Source organism: Caretta caretta, chromosome 17 (assembly GCF_965140235.1).
Source record: "Caretta caretta isolate rCarCar2 chromosome 17, rCarCar1.hap1, whole genome shotgun sequence".
NCBI classification, from domain to species: Eukaryota; Metazoa; Chordata; order Testudines; family Cheloniidae; genus Caretta; species Caretta caretta.
This window is the reverse complement of record NC_134222.1, coordinates 12137845-12165238: the sequence shown is the minus strand read 5'-3', so window position 1 is coordinate 12165238 and position 27394 is coordinate 12137845. Positions and strand designations below refer to the sequence as shown.

At 43.4% G+C, this 27394-nt stretch overlaps 1 protein-coding gene across 10 annotated transcripts in view; it reads left to right on the top strand.

Moving 5' to 3' along the window:
• Positions 1–27394, top strand: part of PITPNM3 (PITPNM family member 3) — a 346570-nt gene that overhangs the window by 171625 nt on the left and 147551 nt on the right. For 5 of the 10 annotated variants that reach the window (XM_048823832.2, XM_075120851.1, XM_048823828.2 and 2 more), the window contains one exon: positions 25514–25564. The exons of 3 other annotated variants lie outside the window; for them this stretch is intronic. In XM_048823832.2, the coding sequence (XP_048679789.1) occupies positions 25514–25564 (51 nt within the window). The remainder of the gene's footprint in view (positions 1–25513; positions 25565–27394) is intronic. 2 more of the 10 variants (XM_048823829.2, XM_048823834.2) reach the window with 1 other exon arrangement.

Below are 27394 nucleotides of genomic sequence, written 5' to 3'. Positions count from 1 at the left end.
GGAGGAACTCCTCAGTAGTCTGGAGGTTCAGTCCCATGGAACGCAAGACCCTACTCGGAATGAGACTGACCCTCAACACACGCTGCATGGTGAACCTTTTCTCTTTCTCCAAACCAGCCTTTCAAGACAACTCTTCTGTTTTGAATGGCCCTGGCACCTTTTAACCTTGTAACTTTACCTAGAGCTGATGAAAGGTTTTATATGTATACTTATGGGCAGATTTTCAAAAGACCTCTGCAAGATCTCTACAATTGGGGCCAGATTCTCAGAGTGTAGGATGTTTGATGCTGAGCTGTTTGGAAAATGTGGGCACAATGGGTATGTGTACTCTGCAGTTAAAGACCTGTGGCATAGCTGCAGCTGGCCCAGGTCAGCTGGCTTGGGCTGTGGGGCTAAAAATTGCAGTGTAGGTGTTCAGGCTTGGGCTGGAGCCCAGCTTCTGAAACCCCATGATAAGGGGGAGAGTCTCAGAGCCTGGGCTCCTGTCCAAGTTCAAATGCCTACACTGCATTTTTAGCTCTGCAGTCTGAGTCGTGCAAACCTGAGTTAATTGACCCGGGCTTTGAGACTCGGTGAAGCTGGCTTTTTATTGCAGTGTAGATGTAAGCAATAAGAGCTGCAGGGTGCTGAGTGTTCAGAAACCTGGCTCATGAGATTTTTCAATAGTTGGGCCTTGTGTGAACCCCTTTCTTCCCCCCCACCCACGCATGATCATTTCTACTGAATAGTTACAATTCCATTGATTTAACTCACTGTTCCAGGTTTCAGAGTAACAGCCATGTTAGTTTGTATTCGCAAAAAGAAAAGGAGGACTTGTGGCACCTTAGCGACTAACCAATTTATTTGAGCATAAGCTTTCGTGAGCTACAGCTCACTTCATCAGATGCATACTGTGGAAAGTGTAGAAGATCTTTTTATACACACAAAGCATGAAAAAATACCTCCCCCACAAACCCACTCTCCTGTTGGTAATAGCTTATCTAAAGTGATCACTCTCCTTACAGTGTGTATGATAATCAAGGTGGGCCATTTCCAGCACAAATCCAGGGTTTAACAAGAACGTCTGGGGGGGGGGGGGGCATTGTAGGAAAAAACAAGGGGAAACAGGTTACCTTGCATAATGACTTAGCCACTTCCAGTCTCTATTCAAGCCTAAGTTAATTGTATCCAATTTGCAAATGAATTCCAATTCAGCAGTCCCTCCTGGGAGTCTGTTTTCAAAGTTTTTTTGTTGAAGAATAGTCACTTTTAGATCAGAAATCGAGTGGCCAGAGAGATTGAAATGTTCTCTGACTGGTTTTTGAATGTTAAAATTCTTGACCTCTGATTTGTGTCCATTTATTCTTTTACATAGAGACTGTCCAGTTTGACCAATGTACATGGCAGAGGGGCATTGCTGGCACATGATGGCATATATCACATTGGTGGATGTGCAGGTGAACGAGCCTCTGATAGTGTGGCTGATCAGAGGCTCATCTATCACACTACCACACTATCAGAGGCTCGATCACCTGCACATCCACCAATGTGATATATGCCATCATGTGCCAGCAATGCCCCTCTGCCATGTACATTGGTCAAACTGGACAGTCTCTATGTAAAAGAATAAATGGACACAAATCAGATATCAAGAATTATAACATTCATAAACGAGTCGGAGAACACTTCAATCTCTCTGGTCACGCGATTACAGACATGAAAGTTGCGATATTACAACAAAAAAACTTCAAAACCAGACTCCAGCGAGAGACTGTTGAATTGGAATTCATTTGCAAATTGGATACAATTAACTTAGGCTTGAATAGAGACTGGAAGTGGCTAAGTCATTATGCAAGGTAACCTATTTCCCCTTGTTTTTTCCTACACCCCCCCTCTCCCCCAGACGTTCTTGTTAAACCCTGGATTTGTGCTGGAAATGGCCCACTGTAAGGAAAGTGATCACTTTAGATAAGCTATTACCAACAGGAGAGTGGGGTGAGGGGAGGTATTTTTTCATGCTTTGTGTGTATAAAAAGATCTTCTACACTTTCCACAGTATGCATCCGATGAAGTGAGCTGTAGCTCACAAAAGCTTATGCTCAAATAAATTGGTTAGTCTCTAAGGTGCCACAAGTACTCCTTTTCTTTTCACTGTTCCAGGTAATACATTCATCTTTCAGTGCATAATAGACTTAGCTGCTGTTAGTTAAATACCTCCATTTACTTACCCTCCTCTGACTCATTCTGTTCTGTTTTCGTTCTCTCACTTACACTTCTAAATCTTACTTTCTGAAATGTCAAACACACTTTTGTAAATTTCATTTCACTCTGGCATTTAATTGCATTCAACTTTGCATCCTTTCCAGTGAAGGTAATGAGTTTGTCTTAAATGCATTCCTTGTTTGAAGATACAGTTTCCCAGATTGGGTGATAATTAACTCCACTTTTAAATAATCTCTTCTCAATTAAGTTTTCTCTGGGTTACATAGGCCCAGTCTAGTTTCTTAGTCATAACCCATTTTTAGCGGCAAAGGATAATCTGAAGTATATGGCAATCATCAATTGATATTTCAAGATCACATCAAATGTAACCAAGTTTGGTTCCTTGAAAACAGTGGCGCTGCAATTCATCAGTGGCTGATTAGGTCTCTGTCTAGACACACATTATGTTTGGATGGATTTCTGCCATGCTAGGTCAGGAAACTGCCATTTAGTCTATTTATCATTGTAGTCCTTTTAGTACGATATTTTCTTTCCAGACTTCTCTGGCTCAGAAAAATGAATCTGGAGTCCTCTGTAATTATAGCCTTGATGCTTCTTGTGCTCAGTTTAATCACTTACTATGATTTCTTTGCTCTGACCGCTTCATTTTAAAAATTATTTTTAGGTTTTTATGTGTAACTAAAATCAGGTTTGTTAAGACTTTTTAAAAGTATCGACTGGCATTTTTAAAGAGTCCAAAGGGTGTTAGGTATACATCTCCCATTGACAGTGGGAGATAGGTACCTACATTCTTGAAAATTCCAACCTTAATTACAGTCTCTTTATACTTTAAGACCATTCTAATTCACCTTGAATGGGAGCTAGGTGCCTAACTCCCTTAGTCCATTAAAATATTTCAGAGTAAATATATTTTGCAATTAACAGGTTTTCTGGCTTCTAGTCCACTGCTTTGTCTACTAGACCATACTGCCTCCTGTTGCTTCACTTTAATAAAATTTTCAGTTGTGACTCTGTGCTTTCAAATTTTAAGCCTAGCTAGAGGCGGAGGGGTGAATTCCATCTCATTCGGCCTCTGCTTAGTTCCCCAAGCAAATCTTGATCACAGGCTGATTTTCAAAAGTGGCTAACAATCATGGGTGCCCATTTTTGGGTGTCCTGGCACATCTTAAAGGGGCTTGCTTGATTTTTCAAAAGGTGCTAAGCATCATCCCTGTGAAAATAAGGCCCCTTTAAGGTGTCTCAGGTTGAGTGTGCAAAATCACTAGTCACTTTTGGAAAATCTTGGTCATAGCACATAATGTAACTGCAGCTAAGGTCCTCTGTTCACAGCTTCCCCTGTCTTCTACATGAGTGATTACCCAATTATAACTTACCTTTATAACAAAGTATGTTTGGCTGGATGGTGCTTGGTGGTGTGTGTGTGTGTGTGTGTGAGAGAGAGAGAGAGAACTTTGAAGGAAACAAGCTTATTCATTTTGGGGTTGGATTTTTGTTATGATGATTTTGTGGGTGTGAGAATTGGTGATGCAGGCTGAAGGTGTTGGGCTCACATCTCTAAAGAGTGAACTGATTTGCAGAAGCAGGGCATTGGGCTGTACAACCCCACCCATGTACCTCATCTGGATCAGCCACCTCTAGGAGTAAAAGAAATTCATTCTCCAAAGCCCATTCACTCCTTGTCTTCTCAGCTGAGATTGCGAATAAGGCAGCCAGTTAATGCTAAATGCAGTGGTGTGTTTGTAATGAGGAGCAGATTCAGACCACTATCTCATTTTAATGTAGGCTTCTAAATATCCACTAAAAGCTAATCATTTTGGGTCGCTATTGACATGAGCTGGATTGGAACTATCACCCAAGGGGGCAGTGTATTCCATTACCCAAATCCCTCAGCCATCCGTTGTTTTGAGGATACAATCCCCACGTTCTGCCCATGACTCTTTCCTAAGCCATTTATCTAGCTGAAGCGGAGTTCTACTGCTTTACGATAGTCCCTTCTGATTCCTTAGCAGAACATTAGAGACTTGATAGGGTTGGGGTTTTCAATATGCTTCCCATGCTCATAAGCCACAAAGGCAATAAATTCTAAAGGCCACAGCATACCATGGGACTGCAACCTAATCATTGTTACTATATGAAGTCTCAAAATAGAGGCCAGCATTTATTATTCTTTTTGCAGTACAAAAAGTAAACAGGCAAACAAACAAATGGCAATTTGATTTCTGCAGTGCAGCCTGCCACGGAGGTTGCCTATTGATTCAATACACCCTAATTAAATTTGAAGAGCCATTAGTCAATTTTGCCAGCAATACACTAAAGTTTTACTCTGAATATTGCAGCTAATTCAATTAACATTCTGCAGAGGATGATGAATTCTCAGCTAGGTAATTGACGACAAAATGTAATTATTAGTAATTTAAAATATAACTGACTGTAAAAGGCCTGTGAAATTCACCTTTTCTGTGCTCCGTATGCCACAAATGCAGACTGATGTGTTGTCTTTCCAATGACCCGTAAGACACACTGAGGTGTCCAGCTGTTGCTCCTGGGAATTTTCACACCATCTGAGCGAAGCATTTGGACTTGTCTCACTGCACCAGCTGATTTATTCCAGATCAGCTCCGACTTCTTTAAATTGCAGCCACACATCATGTCCACCAAAACATATAGCAAAGTTTTAGCACATTAAGGAAGGATGAGTTTGTCTGACCGCCGGATTTAAAAAAAAACTCCCAATAACTGTATCGGGCTAAAAAATAGTTTAAAATGCTGAGGCTGAGTACCCTGGGCTAGGATCGGACCATCTGTCCCTGGAAGCTTTGCTGTTTGAGTCGTTCTAAGACACTGATGCCTTTAACAACACTATGGACGTCTCAAACGCTTTTCAGGCTTTGGCACATCGCAAGTTTTGTTGCACTGGTGGGGCTAGATTTTTGACAGAGCTCAGAACTGCATTGTTCTGTGCTCAGAGCCCAAAACTGCAGGTAGATTTCAAAAAGTGCTCAGCACCCAATGCAGTGAGCTTCTTTGAAAATCTGGCCTTGATTATGGGTGCTCAGGCAAAACTACTCCTGACTGCTGGGGAGGTTTTGCCTGTATCAGGACTGAGCCCAAAGTCTCTGCATGATCAGGGAAAAAATGGAGACATGCGATAGACTGTTGGAGTCCACTGATAAATGTGGTGTGGGTGGTATATACTGGAATTATCCCTTTTGACATCTCCTCTTGTGGTCATTGTGGTCAACGATAACTAGAAGTGAAGCCGTGAAAACAGAAGCAAAATCTCCATCTCGCCACGACAGCAAATTATACGTTAGGCATTTAATACAAAGGCAGGTTGGCTAAATCACGCTTAGATATAATTGGCACTTGCACAACCGGTAACACACTGTACCTGCAGCTGAGCGTTGTTCAAGCAAAACCATCATATTTCTGCTTTCCCTTTTCTTTCAAATTATATGGAATCCAGTCTTCACAATTACAGGTTTCAGAGTAGCAGCCGTGTTAGTCTGCATTCGCAAAAAGAAAAGGAGGACTCATGGCACTTTAGAGACTAACCAATTTATTTGAGCATAAGCTTTCGTGAGCTTCATCGGATGCATACTGTGGAAAGTGTAGAAGATCTTTTTATTTACACACAAAGCATGAAAAAATACCTCCTCCCACCCCACTCTCCTGCTGGTAATAGCTTATCTAAAGTGATCACTCTCCTTATGGGGAGCCTCACTGAGTGCTACAGGCAAGGGACAGAAATCTCATCAAGCTCCAGTAATATGTTTTCCTAATGCCACTTTTTGCTTTCTATTTCTTCTTCTTCTTGCATTCTCTTCCAATTTTCCTTCCTCAGTGGCTCTTCCACCCTACTGACCAGAAAGCTACGTGATGCTTTGGCACAGAGAAAATAGAATACTATGTCCTTTCAGAGACAGACAGACAGACAGACAGACACACACACACACACACCCCATGCGATTTACACCGTCCTCTGAAGTGTCTTGTATTAGCCACTCTTGGACACAGGATGCTGGGGGTTAGAGATGGCTCAATCTCATGTGGTTATTTCTCTGAGAACAGAAAGGGAAGAAGAAAGGTTTCTGAGGGGCTAGCCACTGCTTTATTCCCTGTGTTTATGCCATGTTCAGCAGGAGAGAGATCCTGGGTCCTGCATCTTTCGTCACTTCCTTTATTGCTCTCCTCTGCCTCCCACTCTTGATAAACCTGGTGCCTGCCCGTCCCTGTCTCCCTATTGGTGGGAAATACTGTCTTAGGCCATCCATCCAGCGTTCTCCTTCTGGGATAGCCAAGGACTTTTAGCCCAGTATTTACGCTAAGGCTCGGTCTACACTACAAAGTTTTGCTGGCATAGCTATGTCAAGCAGGAGTGCGGAGGAAAACAAATCGCATGCCCTAGCTGATAGTTATGCTGGCAAAGCCCCTGGTGTAAATGCAGCTATGCTGACAGAAGAGGGCTTTTGTCAGTATAGTTGCTGTCGTTCAGGGAGATGGCGTAGCTATACCAGCAGAGCTATTCCTTTTGCCAGCATACACTGTGGCTATAACTACACTAGCGAGTTAGTGCAGATGCTCTAAGCCAATGGGAGAGAGCTCTCCCGTCGACTTAATTAATCCATCCCCAATGAGCGGCAGTAGCTATGTCAATGGGAGATGCTCGCCTGCCAACATAGCACTGTGCATGCTGGCACTTAGGTCGGTGTAACTTAAATCACTCAGGGGGTGGCTTATTCACACCCCTGAGCGACATAAGTTACTGTCACATTGTCTGATATGTGGCTCACAACGGAGAGTGCCGAAAACAGGGCCGACAGCTCTGCTGGGCAGCATCACAGTTATATCGACTTGAGCTGTATTGTGTGTCTCCACTAGGAGGCTGAGCTGGCATAGTTATATCAGCAAAAGTTCTGTAGGTAGACAAACTGTCAGACATTAGACCAAAGTCTTTGACTAAAGTTGTTCCTTCTCTAGTGACCTTCAAAGGGGATTCAGGCACGGCAGGCCGTTCAGTAGCTGCATCCTACAAGAAAGGTATTGGAATATGTTAACGATACCGTAAAACCCCTGGTGTCTAGCTGGCTTGAGGGTGAGTTTTATGTTGCACCCAGGCCCAGATCATCTTCATTACTGTGTGTGGTTGTTATCTATTAATCCTTTGGGCTGTATATTAGTTGTCTGGTGGTTGGGGTGGTTTTTTTTTTTTTTTTTTTTTTGAAATATGGCTGAGCAATACCTCAAGATTAAATTGTGAAAATTTAATTGTGAATTTTGAGAATTGTGAATCTTCTGGAGAGAGTATTTTGTATACTGAGAAAAAGCATGATCAGGCTTCACTCCATTCATTTACAGCATTACTGAAACTGCAATAAGCAATTGGCGGAGTCTGATCAGGTAATTAATTGTACTCTTGAACAGTATATCTAGCTTTTTTTTATGTGCCCATCTCCGTGGTATCAGAGCACCAGTGTATTTACACACCGTCACTCTGAAAGATATGGTCTTGGCTGCTTCCTTGAACAATGCTGTCAGTGGAAGACTGGTCTTGTGGTTGAGGCACTGGACTGGGATTCAGGAGGTCTGGTTCAATTGGTGTCTCTGCCACAGACTTCCTTTGTCACCTTGGGCAAGTCCATTAGACCTTGTCTACGCTGCCCAGCAGCTCAGACAACGGGTAGGAATACCACCGTGCACAGAAGTGCAGTGCTGTAACTCCCACCACGTGGACACTGTGGGCGTGAGCTCAGGCTATGTCTTCGTGCGGCTACGTTAGAGAGTTTACCACGGTGCAGCTGTGCTGCTGTAAACTCTCTAGTGTAGCCGTAACCTAAAAGGCTCCTGGTTCTCATTAATGGAGTCCTCTTCAAACAGGATTACATGATGTGAACTAGAAACCCTGTCGTTCTCCCAGGCAACATCCAGACAGGGGAGGTGCGCGCTGCTATTCACCTGCCACAGTCCAAACTGTGGGGCAGTGAGGACATAGCCTGAATCTCTCCGAGCCTTTCTTCCCTATCTGTAAAATGATGAGATTCCCTTCTCTGTACCCTTTGCATATCTTGTCTATTGCGATTAAACTCTCATGAAGGGAGGGATTGTCCTTAAGGTTTGCACAAAGCCTCGGGCAATGGGTTCCTGACTTCATCTGAGGCCTGTAGGTGCTACCATAATGCAATAGGGTGGGGCTGGGGTTAGTGGGCTCTGTTTCGCATATTTGTCATTACAGTTGCACGTCTGATGTTCCGGTTTCTACAGCGATGGGAAAACTCCTTATGTCACTCTAGGAAGTGTCTACAGAACAGTGCCATGGGTACTGTACTACAGCAGCCTAGATGTGCCACCATGACACTCGTATTGTAAACATAGCCTCAGTTATGCAATTCCCACTGACCTTTTATAGAACAAATTCCATTATGCTCTTTTAAATAAAACGCAGAGGGATTGCTCTCCAAAAACGGGATTACGGCAGGTGGAGAATAAAATTGTGCTGAATCCCTGCCATATGCTGTGATTTTAAAAAAGGGTGATCTTTGTAACTCCCTCCCTCTGCCCTTTTTTTGCATGCTTTTTGATCAAAGGTATGATGGTTCCATTGAGCTGTGATTTCTTCCTCTCCATTGTCCTATCTTTGGATCTCAGTTTTTTCCCACCACTGTATAAAAAGAGCCTGTTTTATGTGTGGACTGGTGCAGTTATAAGTGATGACAGGGACAATTTCCAATTGACTCTCCAAGCTGCCACATCTGGTTCCCTGCCAGGGATGATATCTGCAAGGCACTGAATAAAATCAGAAGACTAAGGTAATTTTTCTTGAACGAGATTGATTTTGAATTGCATCTGTGGAGTGAGCTAATTAGACTTTTTTCTATTTCCCTCCAGTTCAAAACAAGCCTGTTTTATATACGCCTCCAGGAAAAGCAATCTGCTTGCAATTGCAGCACATAATCAGTGGGTCCTCACTCTCACCACCAGCGGGGAAAATTCTGGTTTTTGTTGCAACAGTGCAAATTTGGAGTTGCTCCATTGAAGTCACTGGATTTACAGCAATGTGACTGAGAGTGGAATCTGGCCTAGTCACTTCAGTAGAGTTGCACAGGGTGTAAACCAAGGCAGAATCTGGGACTCTGGATTCTGTGGAAGTGAAAATACATTCAGTACACTTACAAAAGGGTAACATTCATGAGCTCCTATTCAGTACTTAAATTGCAACCTAACAGCACCGGGATTTAGGATGGTGTTTGTTGTAATGCTTGGAATTCCTGTTGTCAATAGTGTTGTGTATGCACATAGCACATTACAGACAGAATAAAGAAACTGGGAACAAGTTTTCCAAAAGTCACTAGAGATTTTAGACGCTACAGCTTTTGGGTGCCCATCTGGAGACATATTTCAAGGCCCTGGTTTTTCAGACCACCCAGAAAAATTAGGCCCCTTTGAGTTGTCTCGTGTTGGGTGTCCAAAATCACTAGTCATTTTAAAAAATTTTTTGCCACAACTCTCTGCCCCAGATTAGGATTTTAGTTTTCTATTATGTGACATGATGCAGGGAGAAATGACATCAGGCAAGGAGGGAAAATATGCTACAAAATAAATGATTGAGGTGTTAACGTATTCACTGTAGATGAAGGTTCAGAAGTGGATGCACAAGACAGAATATTCAATATTTGGTTTTTAATAGAACATCAGCACTTTTTAACTGTCTACTGGGTGGCAATTTTGCTTTAGCTTTCCACCAATTTAAGAGCCTATCCAATTAAGTGTTCTGAAAAGAATAAGAGAGTAGGAAGTGGAAGGCTACAGGAGAACTTTGAATACTGGCCTTTCTAGGTGTTTCTCAACTTTTCAACTAGATTGCTGTTAAATATGAATCTTAAGTATAGCACAAGAGATGTTTATATAAAATACAGGTTTCAGAGTAGCAGCCGTGTTAGTCTGTATTTGCAAAAAGAAAAGGAGTACTTGTGGCACCTTAGAGACTAACAAATTTATTTGAGCATAAGCTTTCGTGAGCTAAAGACTGACTGAGCTAAAGACAAAGAGGAAGCTCCTTTTAACAATTAAACCTTCTATTGTGTCTCTTGGGGTGAAATTCACCTGTACTTAAGGGCCAGAATAAGGCCCACATACTTTTTCATTCCTACTTAAGCACTCCTTTTAAGGGTTTCAGTGGTGCATCAGGGTAGTGCTTGCCCTTTGTACAGAGGTGAATTATGCCTTGGTGAGGAAAATCCCCAATGAGCTGACAGGCAGCAATTTGTTAATTGCAAAGTACAGTAGCACAGTAGAACCATATTTAGGGCCAGATTTTCTAACAAGCTCATCATCTTGAGTGTATATTTTCTCCGCCTCTCTCATTTTGCAGTCCATTTCTACTAGTGTATGAAATCTGTCCGAGTTAGGCCATTAGTTGTTTCTCACAGCAGGTCAAATAAATCATTATTACAGGAGTGTTTATTTTCCAGGAAATATTTCCAGTGAGTTTGGAGTTGAGTCAGTTCCAGCCCTGTATAGCCAGGCACTTCAGCAAGGCTCCTAAGCACATGGTGAATTGGAAGCCTTAGGTTATGTCTACTATCCTGTCTCATAGTTCGGACTACGAGGGTGTGAATAGCAGCATATGCCGCCAGCTAGGAACCTTTTGATTTGTGGCTGCAGTGTCCCCATGGCGGAATTACAACACATCACTGCTATTTAAACTCCCCTCCTCCCCCCAGTACAAAGGGTGGGGCAGCATATAGACAAAGCCTTCTGTAAAAAGAGAAAAGGAGGACTTGTGGCACCTTAGAGACTAACAAATGTATTTGAGCATAAGCTTTCGTGAGCTACAGCTCACTTCATCGGATGCCACACAAGCCTTCTGTGTTTATGAAAACTGTTGGACTGACAGATCTGGAAACTAGTGAGCAAACAGAAAAGGTTAAAGCTGTAACATAGACCTGCTAGGATTAACTGGGTGTATCTCACTTAATCCTTTGCCTGCCATTGCAGGGGGCCTCGAGCACTGATGCACCTTGGTCCCTCCTATTCTCCGCCTGTGGCTCATGACAGTCTAGTCTCCTGTGGGCTGTAATACTTTGATATCATTTGGTGGTTGCCTATCAGCTCTACCTCCCCCCAGCACCTCCCGTCCTCCAGCAGGCCCTGCGGATCAGCGCCTCCACCTCCCTGCCCACGCCTCCCGCGATCAGCTGTTTTGCGGTGTTCAGGAGGCTCTGGGGGCCAGTGGGGAGTACGTGGCCCGCTCTGGGGAGGGGGCAGAACTGGGCAGGAAGAGGTGGGGCGGGAAGAGGAGGGGCAGGGGTGGAACTTCGGGGGAAGGGATGGAGTGGGGTCGGGGCCTGGGGCCGAACTGGGGGTCGAGCACCCCCTGGCACTTTGGAAAGTTGGCACCTGTGGTTCTGGGTGATATTGGTGGCCTGTGATACAGAGGGGGTCAGACTAGATGATCTATTTGGCGGTCCCTTCTGGCTTGATACTCTATGATTCTGTGCTTCCTCCCTACTTAATTGTCACATTAGCAATGTAACCTCTCTGGAGGGATCACTTCTAGGGGCGAGTAACTCAGTCCATAGCCCCTCTGCGAAGACAGGTGCCAGTTGCAATACTAGCCCAGCAGGACCCGAAGCCAAACCACCATCTCATTTCACATAGGCCAGAGGGAAGCTATTTGATGCCAGTTAATTTTGGTCACTACCCATTCTACGATTCATTGGAGCCACTGAGGGCCGGTCTGCACTACAGCCTAAGTCAATATAACTTACGTCACTCAGGGGTGTGAAAAGGCACCCCCTGAGCCTTGCAGGTTTTGCACTGTCCACACTGGCACCGTCTCCCGCCAACATATTGTTCTGCTTCTCACAGAGGTGGAGTAATTATACGGACGGGGGAGCGCGCCCGCATCGGCATTGTGTGTCTTCACCAGATGCGCTTCAGCGGTGCCACTGTGGCAGAGATGCTGCGCTGAGGTAGCGTTGTCGTGTAGACTTGCCCTCCGTTCCTGAGGCAGATCACTTAAAACAAACACCTTTCCCCCCAGTGTTATGGCTCACGCCCCGGTGTTTTTCTGCAGCTCTGCTGTGCAAAGACTTGCTTTTGCAAACTTATGTCACCTCTCTTGCTGTGTCTGTCAGTGCATTAAGAATTCTTCAGTGGCTTGTGAGCTTCTCCCGTCAGCATAGTTAGGTACTCGCTCTTGCAGAGGTGGATTATGTCGACAGGAGAAGCTGTCCCATCGACATAGCGCTGTTTACACCAGGGGTTAGGTCGATGTAACTACTTTGCTCAGGGCTTTTACACCCAGAGCAACGTAGTTATACTGATGTATGTTTATGGTATAGAAGCCTTATGGCACTTTATTTTTAACACAATGGCTTTTGCTTATTTCTCCCTTTCCCCACATGCCCCCTGTTTCCCTCTTCATATTAATTGTGCCTACAGTGAATCAGTATTTGGTATAAAAAAGCCCCTTGATTTTTTTTTTCTTCAGGTGGTATGTGACTCTCCCCCACTCCCCTTATCTTTTTCCCAGAGTCAGATAATTAAAGGGTGTTTGTATATAACTGACGGTGCAGTTTATGCTGCTATTAATTTTATTGACATAGCATCTGCTGTTGCCAAATGATGTGAAGAACAGCAAACAGAATATTTGGCTTAGTGCAGCAAGTAGGGAAGGGAGAGGACAGATACATTTTGGAATGCTACTGCCTATTAAATTATCAGATGGCTGATGTAAACAACAGACTTACTTATACCAGCAGGTTCTAGAGATAAATAATGAATTAGATTCCTGCTGTTCTTTACGTGCAGATCATAATTGACGGCAGCTTACCTCAGTGCAGGTTACTGGTGCTGTTCTGCAACTGCTATCTTCTTATATTTTTAAATATTGTTTTATTTATGTTCTAAAGTAGAGACCAGCAAATGCATAGGAAATGTAAAAAGCTTAACTTGATTGGCACATGAGAAAATGTTACATCTTATGATTTTGAAAATGGTCCCTGAGGCCCTGACCCTGCAATGAATCCCTCAGCTGGTTCCCCTCTTCTTTTTGCGCAGTTCAAGGCTAATTCAGCACCCACTGAAATCAGTTCCATATAGGATTTTTCATCGGTAGAGATCAAAAGGCTTTACAAAGGAAAGTCAGTATTATTATCCTGATATCACAGATGGGGAAATGGAAGCACACAAATAACTTGCCCAAGGTCACATAACACATCATTGGCAGAGCTTGGAATAGAATCTGGGTTTTCTGACTCCCAGCCCAGTTTCCTATCTCCTTGGACCATGCTGCCTCCACACTTAGGTTCTTTTGCCTCTTCTCCTTCAAGCTTTGATGCAATTCTATTCCTATCAGTTTAACATTTGTCATGGACAGATGAGAAAACAAAACTTAGACCTTAAAAACAAAGTTTAAATTAATCTCTAATCTAACCACAACTTCTCTCAGTATTCTTACCAGGAGGGAAAAAACCTGAATTCTGAAATGCAAAATAAATAGTTTTACCCCAATTTTATTTTGATTTAAAATGTAAACTAGTCAGATCACTAGCACAAACGGACTGCAAAACTGATTGTCACCCCAGAAGCTGATGTCCCGAGGCCAGAAAAAGTCTGTTGTTTGACCCTCAATTCTGAGGCTTTTCATACTCTGCTCTGTCCTTTGAAGCTACTCACAAGACTCATGTAATCTCAGGAAATAGCAAAATGTAAGCACAAGAGACCAGAGTACAGAGTCCTGGAGTACGGTTTCTGCAAAGGTTGCTGCATGCATAATGACTACATATTAAAATGTAACTCTGCTCTGAAAAGTGACTATGTAAAAATTGCACCCTTCCCCTGTGTATTTTCTGAGTCCTATCTGCTTACTTAAGTGACTAAATAGGCTTTACCTCTGCTAGCGCTGCAGAGCCAATGCAGTGCTGGGAGAGTGAGATAGATGTATTGTAAGTTTTGACTGCAGAATCTCTGTGGTTGATGATGTGACCCAGAAAGATTCCAGCTCGTCTTTTCAGATGCAGAGCTGGGTAGGCAGCACCAGCAGACAACATGTGGAAATTATTGCCAAACAAATAAACATGGGAACCCAGGATGCTATTTTTAGTTACTTTTCAGAGCATAAATCTCAGTGGCCTTTGATTTGGGAAAGTACTTAAGCATGTGCCAAATTTTCACCAAGTGAGCAGTCCTATTGACTTTAGTGAGATTACTTATATGCTAAAGTAGCTTCCAGAATCAGGCTCTTTGAATGTAGCATAAATTTCAGTCACTTCACTAGTCTAGTCTTTGTCACAGATCTGAAGAATCATAGAATATAAGGGTTGGAAGGGACCCCAGAAGGTCATCTAGTCCAACCCCCTGCTCGAAGCAGGACCAATTCCCAGTTAAATCATCCCAGCCAGGGCTTTGTCAAGCCTGACCTTAAAAACCTCTAAGGAAGGAGATTCTACCACCTCCCTAGGTAACGCATTCCAGTGTTTCACCACCCTCTTAGTGAAAAAGTTTTTCCTAATATCCAATCTAAACCTCCCCCACTGCAGCTTGAGACCATTACTCCTCGTTCTGTCATCTGCTACCATTGAGAACAGTCTAGAGCCATCCTCTTTGGAACCCCCTTTCAGGTAGTTGAAAGCAGCTATCAAATCCCCCCTCATTCTTCTCTTCTGCAGGCTAAACAATCCCAGCTCCCTCAGCCTCTCCTCATAACTCATGTGTTCCAGACCCCTAATCATTTTTGTTGCCCTTCGCTGGACTCTCTCCAATTTATCCACATCCTTCTTGAAGTGTGGGGCCCAAAACTGGACACAGTACTCCAGATGAGGCCTCACTAATGTCGAATAGAGGGGAACGATCACGTCCCTCGATCTGCTCGCTATGCCCCTACTTATACATCCCAAAATGCCATTGGCCTTCTTGGCAACAAGGGCACACTGCTGACTCATATCCAGCTTCTCGTCCACTGTCACCCCTAGAAGCGCATCTTGCTGACCATGCACTAGGATGGCTCTGAGGGGAATCCAAGCCTCTGTGTGTGTTATGCTTCCTAGAGCCTCAGCAGGGTGCAGCACTGGTTTCTCCCATGGCACTCTCTGGCACATTTCCTCAGCACCAGCTACCTCTTCTCAGAAATGGGGCTCCTCCGCTCACCTGCCCCCACACACACCCTAACACCTTTGTGCTTCTTTGTACTTGAGCTTGTAAAGCACAGGAGAGTACAGATCATACAAAACAATAAATACTAAATTAATGTCCCTGCCACAGGGGAATTCTTTGGGCTGGTGTCTGAGTCCCTTGGGTTGTCCAGAGTCCTTGGATCCATCTGGGCTCAGGAAAGTGGGCCACCAGATCATCTAGTCTGACTTCCTGTATATCACAGGCTGCCAACACTTCCCAGCACCCATGCACTAAATCTAACAACCAAAATTGGACCAAAGTATTATAGCCCTTAAGACATTAAACGGTTATGTGCCAGAGGCAGAGAATAGGAGGAACTGAGGTGCACCAGTGTCAAAGGCCTCTGCAATGGCAGGCAAATGATTAAGTGAGATATACCCAAATAATCCTGGCAAGTGACCTGCACATGGTTGCTACCTTTCTAATGGCTGGTAACTGGACTCCTGAGGCCCCGCCCTCTGCTCTGCCTCTTCCTCCAGCTCTGCCCCTACTCCGTGTCTCCGCGTCGAGGCCCCATCCCCTTCTCCACCTCTTCCTCCCAAACCCTGCTCCACCTTTTCCCCCCACAATAAAAAAAAATATGGACATCAGGACTTGTCAGCACTCGGGCACAGAGGCTAAAACCTGAACTGTCCAGGTGAAAACTGGATGGGTGGCAAACCCTACCTGCATCCCTCCACTGCAGAGGAAGGAGCCACTGCCAATCTGCCCTGGGGAGAAATTCCTTCTTGACACCACATATGGTGATTGGTTAGACCCTCAGCACCTGAGCAAGAACCAGCCAGCCAAGCACCTGAGAGAGACTTCTCGGTGCCACCTCGAGACGCTGGCCCTCCCTGTCCAGCGTCCCATCTCCAGCTGTGGCCATCTCTAATGCTTCAGAGGAAGGAGGGGAAAAAATTCCCGAAACAAACACACAAACAAAAAACCCAACCCACCACCACCTCAGAATACCCTGGAGAAAAAAAAATCCATTCTTAACTCATGTAAGTGACCAGCTGAAGCCCTGAGGCATGAGATTCTAGGAACATAAGATGTAAACCAGAAAGGACTCCAAAGGGATTTTCCTTGAACTCTTTGAAATGAGATGGCGGGGGAAGGACTATGTGACCTCGTAGTTTTTGGAGTCTCTGTGGACGACATTGTGCAACCTGGATTCATGTTGTTGAACACTGCGCTCAAGTGTATAGTCCCTTGCGCATGGGTTATACAGTCTACCCCTGTGAATCTATGACTGACCAGATCTGATTGAGCCTATATGTCACTTTCTTGCAAAGCATCCCCCAGCAGCGCTCTGGGTAAGAAGGTAACTACGGTAGCACCAGGTTTCAGTTGTAAGACTTTTAAGACTTTTTTTATGTTGTCACATCCTTTTGGGCAACAAACTTTACGTGGAGGATAAAATTTCCAGCTCTGTTGTGCAACCGAATGATGTTTTTGAGACCTATAAATCTGTTAGGAACATCTAGACTTTCACAGCTGCCTTAGGTTACTTTATAATCACAGTAAAGCAGAGTAATGGTAGCTTTCTGTGATATAACTGAACCTTAAGGAGTTGTGAACAATTGGCTGTACTTTTATGCCTCATGATTTTAAGTGCTTTCCAGTCTCGAGCTAACTGGGGCCTTGTCTTCAACTTCATGCTAGCCACAAGGTAAGACACCATGGGTCAGTCAACCTGCGGTAGTCTGGCCCACAAGAGCACAACCACGCTTACTGTGCTGTCACTCCCTGCGTCTTTGCTGGTCTTGTGTCAGGCTGGGACCAGCATTACAGCTATCTGGGAGCGTATGCCAAGATTCATAGTACAACAACTCACTGAATAGCTGTCACAGGGTGGCTGGCCCCTGTGATTAAAGCAAGTCCAGCTCCCTGGTGCCAGGGACATAGCACCGCTGTGGACAGGCAGAGTAGGTAGTGAAGACGCTACCTAGGCCAACGGGAGAGCTTCTCCCATCAGCATAGGTACTCCATCTCCTGAGAGGTGGTAATTATGTCAGTGGGAGAAGCCCTCCTGTCAACATAGTGCTGTCTACACCGGGAGTTTGATTGGTACAACTGTGTCACTCACCGTGTCACTCACCGAGAGTAATCTGCAAATGGGTGGAAGGAGGGAAGAAGACTTGGTGTGCAGGGTCTGAAATCTAAAGGGTATGTCTATGTGGCAAGAGAAGGTGTAATTGTAACATGGGTAGGCATACCTGTGAGTTTCACTGTGGGCATTGTTCTGCTGTATCAAACACAGGAGATATAGGAGGCTGAAGAAACTTCAAGCAGACAAACTCAAGAGTGCAGGTAGGTGCTGAGCAGAGACTGATTGAATAATCTACTTCCAGTCAGGGGTCTGAGCACAGGTAGATGGCAAGATAGTATGCAGGAATGGGTGCCCAGGGGGTTAAGAGGAAAGGATTTGGAGGACCATTGCATCTAGATTGTTGTGATTGCCAGTGTTGTGATTGCCAGTTTTCAGTTCAGCTAACTTGGGGTCTGCACTGTAGCCACACTGCACAGCACAGACAGAGGTGTGTGCATGTGTGAACATGGAGAGCGTTAATGGGAAATCTGTGGTTAAATCTTCAGTGAAGACAAGACCTGCGGTCCCATTCCAAAGGGCTAAAGATAAGAATCCCATTGATTTAAGTAGGTTTTGGATTGGACCCTAAATCTCTAGGACCAAATTTTCAGAAGAGCACTGGGCCAGATTTGTAAGAGCTCCGCACGCATAATCAGGGGCCAGGTTTTCAAAAGATCCCAGCTCCCTTGTAGGCTTCTGAATATGGGCCAGACTTTCAAAAGCATTCAGCCCCCAGCAACCCCCATTTTAGCAGTTCAGCCCAGGGGAAAACGAACGGTGCTCAGCATGCGTTGCCCAGTAGCAAATTTGTGCATGGCCAGTTATCTTCATTCTAATACCCCCCCCCCCATGTGAAATGACATGAGCTTTTAGAATTTTAAACAGACCCCATCAGCATAAAATTAAATTCCTTGATCCACCATGAAGTCAAGCCTGTTGTGTGGATTATTTTTGTATGTAAATGTAATTATTTTTAAATTAGATTTATAAATTATGTAGATCTTTGATCAAAGGCTGTGAAGTGAAATGAAAGGACGCAGTTAAATATGCCATTTCTCCTAACTTCCTTTGGTGGAAATAGAATTGTACTTCCAATAAGAGAACCCCCTTCTCTCTCCCTCACCTTTATGTGCACATATAACCTACTGGTGAGTGTGTTACAAGTCAGCATCAGGGATGCTTTATGTTTATTATAGATCATTGCTGCTGGAATGTGTGACTCCATCAATATCTCTCTGCTCTGTGGAGTAGTTTGCTATAAATGAGAAAATTACAGTGCTGCTTAAAAATATTCATAGCCCGGATGAAAGTGTGACAGGCTTCTCATTCAGAACTCTTCTCACCTCTCCTCCCCCTACGAAAGGATTAAATATCAAGGATGTGTCTGGAATCTGTATTAGAGCAGGCACTGACTGGAACTTTGGGAGTGGAAGGTATAACGGGATGACACATTCTTAGCATTTGTCTTCATTGCAGATGATACTGTAGCCTGAGGCAAGGTTAGTGGCTCCTGAGAAAATGTCTTTTTGTAAAAAGAAAAATTAGTTTAGATCCCAGGAAATGACTTCGCGTTCAGATTGTAGCTTCATCCCAGCTCTGCTGGCTAAATACAATTTTCCTACCGTTCTCTATTTTCTTTTCATTTGTGGTGTTCCATTGCTATACACACTAAGCTGACAAAGTGCTTTTCATTCACAATTTCATACTTTTTTACGTAAATGCATGGAGGACTCTCCTGTCAAGAAATAACACTGAATGGAAACATGATGCAGGTTTTGAGTTGACTAAATCTAGTGACTTGAGAGTGAGCCACAGGTGCTGGAACTAGGGGTGATGATGGTGCTTCTGCACCCCCTGGCTTGAAGTGGTTTCCATTATATACAGTGTTTACAGTTTGGTTCAATGGCTCTTAGCACCCCCACTGTACAAATTGTTTCAGCACCCTTGGAGTGAGCAGCCAATGTTTAGTCTGTTTTTCAGTTTTCAATTTGTAATTCCTGCCCCTTTTTCCTTTTCTCTCCCCTCTCTCTAGTTCATTGGCAAAATTGATATAGTTTTTAAAAAGGCAGGCGAAAGGAAAACAAAAGCATTGGTTTAAAAAAAAAGTTTTCAAAAGTGAAAATTTTGTATACAAAATTTTGAATTAAAAAAAAAAGTTCCTTTTTGAAAGCTGCAGAACAAAAATGAGCTTGAAAGCCTTTGTGAAAGCTATTTTCTATTGTTCATCCAGCTGTCTTGTTCAGGGTTGGACAACTTCTTATATGCAGTGTAATTTTAAGGCATCTTTATCCTCCCTCCATGATTAATATTTAGTAAACCAGTATTTGGGAATATAAGAACCTGGTGAGCAGAGTTACACACACCGTGAGCTATAGCTGTTAGAGGAAAGTTCTGTTCCTGAATTCCTTTGTTGTTTAATGGACATCTTGTATTTTTGTACGCAGTGTTGTTGTAGCCGTGTTGGAGTCGGGTCCCAGGATATTAGAGAGACAAGTGGGTGAAGTAATACCTTTTACTGATCCAACTTCACAAGCTTGTTTCTCTCACCAACAGAAGCTGGTCCAATAAAATATATTAATCTCACCCATCTTGCCTCTCTAATATCCTGGGACCAACACGGCTACAACAACACTGCATACAACATTATTGTATGAGTTGGTAAGAGAGACCAGCTTGGGAAGCTGGTCCATTAAACAATATTACCTCACCTCCTTCTGCCTCATGTATTTTTGGTGCATTTTGGACTCAAGTGATTTGAAACATTTCACTTTGCTCACGATATGGAGCCTCAGTCCTTGTTGGCTGAGCTTTTGAAGGCCTTACGCTCAACATGACTCAATTTCTGTCTCCGTAATGTGATAACTTTTGAACACTGCATCTGATCGATTTCAAAATTTCAGAAAATGTTCTAGACAGCAATGGCCAGAACCCTATTGATTTCTGGGAAAGTTGGGGAACTGCAAAGCAGGGGGGAGTGGAACCCATTAAGCCTCTGCCAGCTCTTTAGGACAGCCTCAGCCTCGAACACCTCTTCAGTTGTCTGTAGATCAAACTGGGTGATGGCATCCATTAATGCCTTCCTGCATAACAATATCCCATCTCATATCTGCCTGTTCTCCTAGAGTTTAACATATTGGCATCTTGAACGACTTAACTCCCAGACAGAAAAATAAGGTGGCAGGAGGAGAAAGGTAGTGAAATGGGGGGCAAACACACAACCTCTGGCATGGGGTGGGGTGGGGAATGGGGGAGCCTGCTATGGGGGAAGGAGTGAATAGAGTGTACATAACCCCTGGTTGAGGGAAGAATTGGGGGATGCTGGTGGGGGCTCTGTGTGCCCCCCTCCCTTTAAGTCATGGTGGGGGGAGATGGGAAAGGGGAGCAGACACGACCCTGCTGTGTGTGTGTGGACGGGGGTAGGAGATAAAACCCCTGCCATGGTGGAAGGGACGTGAGGAATCCTGGTGAAGGGGACCTGGAGGCCGGGGGATCAGAGAACACATAGAGCCCTTGCTGTGGGGGGAATGAGGGCATGGGGGAAGTAGGGGTGGTATGCACACAGTGCCATTAGTATGGGATGGAGAATGGGCGGGGGCGCACAGAACCCTGGGCGGGGGGATGGCTGGGGAGAGTTGCAGGGAGTCCCCGAAATACAGGGGGATGGGAGCATGGCACACAGAGCTTGTGAGAGGGAATGGAGTTATTCAAGGAGCCCCTGGTGTGAATAACAAGCATGGCCTACGCAAGCCACAAAGTGAGTGATGACCTAGTTTTTTAACAGTCACGTTCCTGAAGACTTCAGAAGCCCTTCCACAGATAGTGACGGATGGCTCACCTTAACCATTACTCCTCTGTCTACGAGCTACTGCAGATAGCACTTTCTCCCCAATAAGCTAAAAATAGATAACATTTACAACCAAGCTCTTTGGCGGTGCTGCAATCCGCCAAATGCCCCGACGAGGCGCTGATAAGTGAAAGAGATTGAATATGAAGATTGAAAAGAGGTTAATTCAAACAGTTTTCTTGCCTCAAATGTCAGATGCCAAGAGACTTTCATTGCTTGCTATTTCAGCATGAAAAATGCAGAGTGGCAGCTTTTTGTTGCTGTAAATTAGAGGGCCTGGCACTTGTTCTTTGTAGCATGCTCCATGCTGCAGGGCTATTTAAAAGCTGAGGTGCTGGCTGTGGTAACTTGAGGACCTGTGACAAAAAAGAAAGCTGTGACTGAGTTTGCTGTCCTCAACTGGTCCATCCATCAGTGGTAAAAGGCATGGATTCCTTTTCGTTATGGGGCTGATCCTCAAGGTGTTCACTCTCTCCGCTCTCTAATTATGTTAGTGCAACAGCAAAATCTATTTAAAATATGTTAGCTGAAGAAGAGTACCTGCTGGGAGCTAACTCAGCACCGTGTCAGTCAATGCCCCACCAGTTTATATTAATTGAGCTCTCATTGAAAGACAGGCAGTCAGCAGAGGAGGCCAATTAACTGAATGGAGATAAAGCTGAGGGGCTAATTGGGTAGCATTATCCCTAGCAGCCAAGACCCTATAAGCAAACAAGAAGGAAGGGCTGGAGGAGAGTAGGGAGCCTGAAGGAAGGCAGAAGTAGGTAGGTCTGATGCTGATACTACCCTGCCCTTCTCTAGAAGCATGTGGGGAAGCTGGTTTGTGTTTGGAAATATCATTGTAATATAAGAGGGACTCCTTCTCATTATGTATGTATGTATTTCAACTGGATCTGTAAGCATTACTACAGTACAAACAATAAATAGTAATTATTAGAGCTGGTCAGAATTTTTTGAAATCCCAATTGAAATTTTTTTGTAGCATTGTCAAAAGTTTTCAAAAAGTCATAATTCTGACAAAAGAAAAATTTTCAAACTGCTTCTTGAAATTATAATGTGCAGTTGACAGCTGTTCCAGAAATGGCTCTTTCCCTTCTACAGGCTATAGAATACTAGGTCTGCCAAATGGGTAATCACCAAAAAGTCTGTAGGTCCTAGGAAAAAGTACCAGATTATGTAAAAGAGAAACTGTAATTGCTCTTGTCTCTGGGATCTCATCCACGATTTTCCACTAGCTTTAGATGCAAGATGTGGTTTATATCGCTGACATATATTTTTCTTGGCCTGTGACGGTTAAAATATTTATCTGTAATTGATGCTTGTTGGGTGTTGGTACTCATAATTATTTTTGGTTGGTTTGATGCTTGATAAATTAGCAGTTTTTGATAGTGGAGGTCACCTTGGTAGTTAAAGACCGGATAAGGCAGACTGGTGAAGCATTTAATCTGTACTAAACTGAAAAAGTGATATGGTGATAAACCAGCTGGAGTCGATCAGCAGGATTTAAATTTGAGACAGTGAGATTTGAAGGGCTTCATAGTAGTTCATGCTCTGTGGTTCCATGTTAGATCTGGTGTCACCTCCCTACTGGTCTGGATTCAGTATACTCACTGCTGCAGCACAGGATCAGTTCTTGGTCAGGGAAGCTATGAATCAAATTACCAACTCTGCTAATCCTGACACTCAGGAAATTTCAGCTAGAGATTTTCTTATCTTAGGCCCTGATCGAACTCTCAGCAAAGTCAACAGGAATCTTTCCATTAGCTTCATTGGGGCAGGTCTACGCTGCACAGTTGTACTGTTAAGTTTTTAACAGGTGCTCCTGGTATGCCTATACTCGTGGACTTTAGTGATGTGTATTTAGTAACTTTCTCAAGTCAGACAGACACAGAGGAGCATTAATTAGACCCTAGACTGACAAGTTGATGGCACAAGTAACCAAATTCAGGAATATACATTCCTGGCCCTTCAAAAGCTTTTGCTACTACATGATGAATAATTCCATTGAGTAAGACTGAGTTTCTTTTAAAACAAACAAACAAATAAATAAATAATCCATTCCCATTCTGAAGGATAAAAGGAATATAATAGATTCACATTTGTATTCTTGAAGGTCCACTCACAGTTTTTGTATTGATACAACTATGTTAGTTAAGGTGTGATTTTTTTTTTTCAAACTGGTAGGGCTTATGCCGGTGTGCGCCCTATCGTGAACAGAATTGTACCATGATAAGGATGCCTTCTACCAGTATAGCTTATTCTATACTGCTTCGACTATACCAGTATGCAGATAAGGTCAAAGCACTTTGTCACTTATTGAAGAGTGAATTTGTTTCTGCCACATGCAGCTATTTAAACAATGGATTTTTCTTTTAAAATGCTATTTAACAGGTCCATATACGATGATCCTGTCTCTGACTGAAGCCAGGTCTGTCTCTCCAGAGTAGTGCCTACAGCTATTATTTAAAAAAAAAAAAAAAAAAAGGCATGTGCATCCATAAGTTGACATTTGCTTTGACTCTTCAAACAGGGGGTTTTATAAAGGTATAAAACGGTGAGAAATCCAGTGTGCAGAATCCATAAGTTGAATCAAGCAGAAAAGTGTCCAGTAAATGCCCAAAAAACTGTAGACTGCAAAATGCTGCAAAACCAAAAACTGTGCATAGAAGTACTCTGCAGTGATCAGTTTTATTTGCAAATATTTATTGTTACCACAAAGTGGTAGCTGAGACACTGAAGTTATTGTGGAAACAAGGACTTCTTATGTGAGCGAGACTTTGCAACTTCAATTATGATCAGAATGGCTGGAAGGGTTTTGGTTCGTTGGCTATTTTTCTTCAAAGGATCATAGAAGTTAGAGATAGAAAAGACACCTAGACTGAGTCCATCTTTGTTCAAGAGCATGTTGTTGTCCCCTGGTAAAGGTTGTACTAGATATAAACTGAAACTATGCTTGAAGTTCATATAACAGGAAATGGAAATGACCCCTGACATTACGAGGATATTAGAGTTTCCAGGGACATAGGCCTGTGTGGTTTATTATTTCCAGAAGACTATTTGAAACACTAAAAACTATATATTGCATTGTACACAGCACTGAGGTTAGGTTTACTAACGTGTGTGTGTGTGTGTGTCTTAGTTAGAAAGGTTAATACAATGAGGCAGTATGGTTCATAGGGACTGTGGGGCAGGGATGGGAGACCTGAGTTCTAGTCCTAACCATGGACAAGTCAGTTCCCCTCTTTGTGCCTTAAGGTCCATCTACCATGGAGCTGCAGGATGTAATGTCCAGCTTGGATAGATGTACATGCACTATAGCGTAGCCATGGTGGCACAGGCTAGTTGCATGAGCCTGCCTAGTGTCTTGGACAGGACTGTCCTCTGGTGGCTAGCCCACACCACCGCCCATGCTGCCCCAGCTACAATGTTATTTTTAGCCCACTAGCTCGATCAAAGCTAGTGCCTGTATGTCTACCCAAGCGGGAAATTGCACTTTCAGCTGCAGTGTAGACATACCTTTAGTTGTTCTTATTGGTAAAATGGTGATGATGATACTGTTTTTCCTTTGTGAAGTGCTTTGAGATCCATGGATGCAAAGTGTCTCATAATGCCCCAGTCCTGCAATGAAAACTACATATGTGGACCCCTCCCCCGAAATGGAGCCCCACTAAAGTCAATGCAAAGCACCAGTTAAATCAGTGGGGCTCTTGTGGGGTCAGGGGTCTGTCTATGTGGAAGCAGTTGCAGTACTGGAGCCTAGCAGATTATTGCTGTCATTAATATTTCCATGTCCCAGCTTTGCACCATTTAGACTTAAAGGAAAAAAGCCTTTGTCTACAACTTTCAGCCTGTAAATGGAGATTGATGGTTTATAATATCACTAAATTGGTTACAATTTGTGTGGCAGATAGAAAGAAAAAATCCTAGGGGGTGATGTTACAAACAAACTAAATAAACTGCTGGGTAGGAAAGCTACCTGTGATCCCTTTTTACAAAAAAAAAAAAAAAAAAAATCGGGCGAGGAGCATTTGATGAAAAGCTAGTCATTTCCCAGCATCATTCTGCATGCTGAGCTATCCCCATTGAAGTCAATGGGAACTGTGTAAACCAGTGGCAAATTGTGGCCCATTGTGTTATGCACACCACAGTATCTGAGAAAAAGTTAAAGACCTTGACTCATGTAAACGAGGGCATTTCACTTTATCTTATTTTCTTAGCAGGTGAAGAGTCTGCGGTTTGCTCATCTGGCTTTCTCCAGGAAAAGCAACGTGAGTCAAGGTTCTTTCCTTTTTTTTGTATTCCATGCTGTACAGGAAACTAGAGATACAGAAAACCGGGCTACATTAAATGTTGACCAGTTTTAAGTCTATTTTTATGCTCTGTTGAAATGTTAGGTCTGGGAAAATCGGAGTTGTTTTTGTCTGACATTTAATTAGAATGATAAATTTTATCAATCAAGTTACTGCAGCTTTTAATTTTTTCATGTGTTAAGCAATGTTTTGTAGCCATGGTTAGATTTGTGGGGCTCTAGAGTAATTGGAAAGTTGGGGTGTTGCCATGTTTCAAGGCATGTCTTTGTTGGGACAACACAGCTTGATTCTGTTCAGAATAATCATACAGTTCGGAATGATCCCTATTAAGTATTCCAGGCTCTGCTGACTCTTATATCTTATAGAGATGCAAGACATGTTGCTGTTCTAGATGTGGGTTCCTGCTGGAGACAGGGGTGGGTCAGACAATGGTGCCAAACCTGCAATTGAGAGGCATCTTCATTTCATAGTGCCCCACCCCACCAGGGATAGGTTTAAATACCAGCCTGGTGTTTATTGCTCATCCTCTGGTGTTGCTAGCTGTGAAGAGTGAGTTATGATGGAGAGCTCTGAGTTCCTTGGAGAATTGGGATGGTCTGACCTTCTGTCAGAGCCCTGGCTGGGAAATGTTGTAGGTTTTCCCCTCTTTCTGTTCACTAGGAAATCTCTCTAACTCTGTCCACCAATGCACACTGCAGATCTGGACATATTAACTAACCCTGCCACCTTGACAGTAGTATCTCACCCAGCATAGGTGTCTGGGGCTGGTACCAGTGGAGAAGGCTGCTCACAGAAAACCAGAATCTGGGCATTGCTCCATCTGCTGTAGTCCACACTGGTAGCATATAGGGTCTGTAAGGAAGCTTCAGTGGCACTTGAGAGAATTCTTCTGATGCAGGGAGCAACATAGAGCTGTTATGGTGCAGCCCTACTCTGCCTGCCCTTGAAGTTTCCAACAAAGGATCTGGTCCATTTTGTTTCATTGTTTTCCCCTAAACATTGCAGTCTGTGAGAATCTCCAGTACATTAAAATATTCTTTACATTGGTTAATAGAAAACATATGTCATCGGCTTTATGTGAACATATTTCTCTTGACAGATTTGTTGTTATAAACAGCTAGTAACAGTGCAGCAGATGGCAAAGAACCGCATGATTTCTTATGGGAGTGTGGCAATGGAAATACAGTTTTCTTAGGGATTGAGACCATCTTACACTTTTTTTTATGTATAGTTAGTTTTCTCTGTGACAGTTTTACTCTAAATTTCTCTTGAATAAATGTATCAAGAAATTAGGGATGGTCTGGATAAAATAGGAACTGACCTAAATTTTGATCCAAACTTGAACTGAATCTGAACTTTAAGGAGCTAAGGAACAGCTAAGTTATTTTTCCCCCTTATGGGTTATTTATTTATTTTATTTTATTATGTTAAGAATTGAGCTGGTACTTTCAAAGCTGCCTGTGGGATTTGGATGCCCCGTTCCCCAAATTTCTGAAATGGCTTTGAAAATCTTGACCTTGCTGTGTAAATGCTTGTTTTATTTCCCATTCAGATCCTTCTTTTTACTACAGTGTCATCTTCCAATCTGATGCACTTTGAGTGCAGTGATCAGTTTGGCTGTATCCCCAGCCTGACCATGAAACTCCTCAGAAACAGCTTTCTCAGAGACCTTTGTAAACCACTGGTGAATGTATTACAAATCCCTCTCTGTCCCCAAGCCACAGAGGATACGAATCTGTTACAGCGTCATCAAGAGAGCCTGATTCCTCTTAGCTCCAGCTGTAGAAG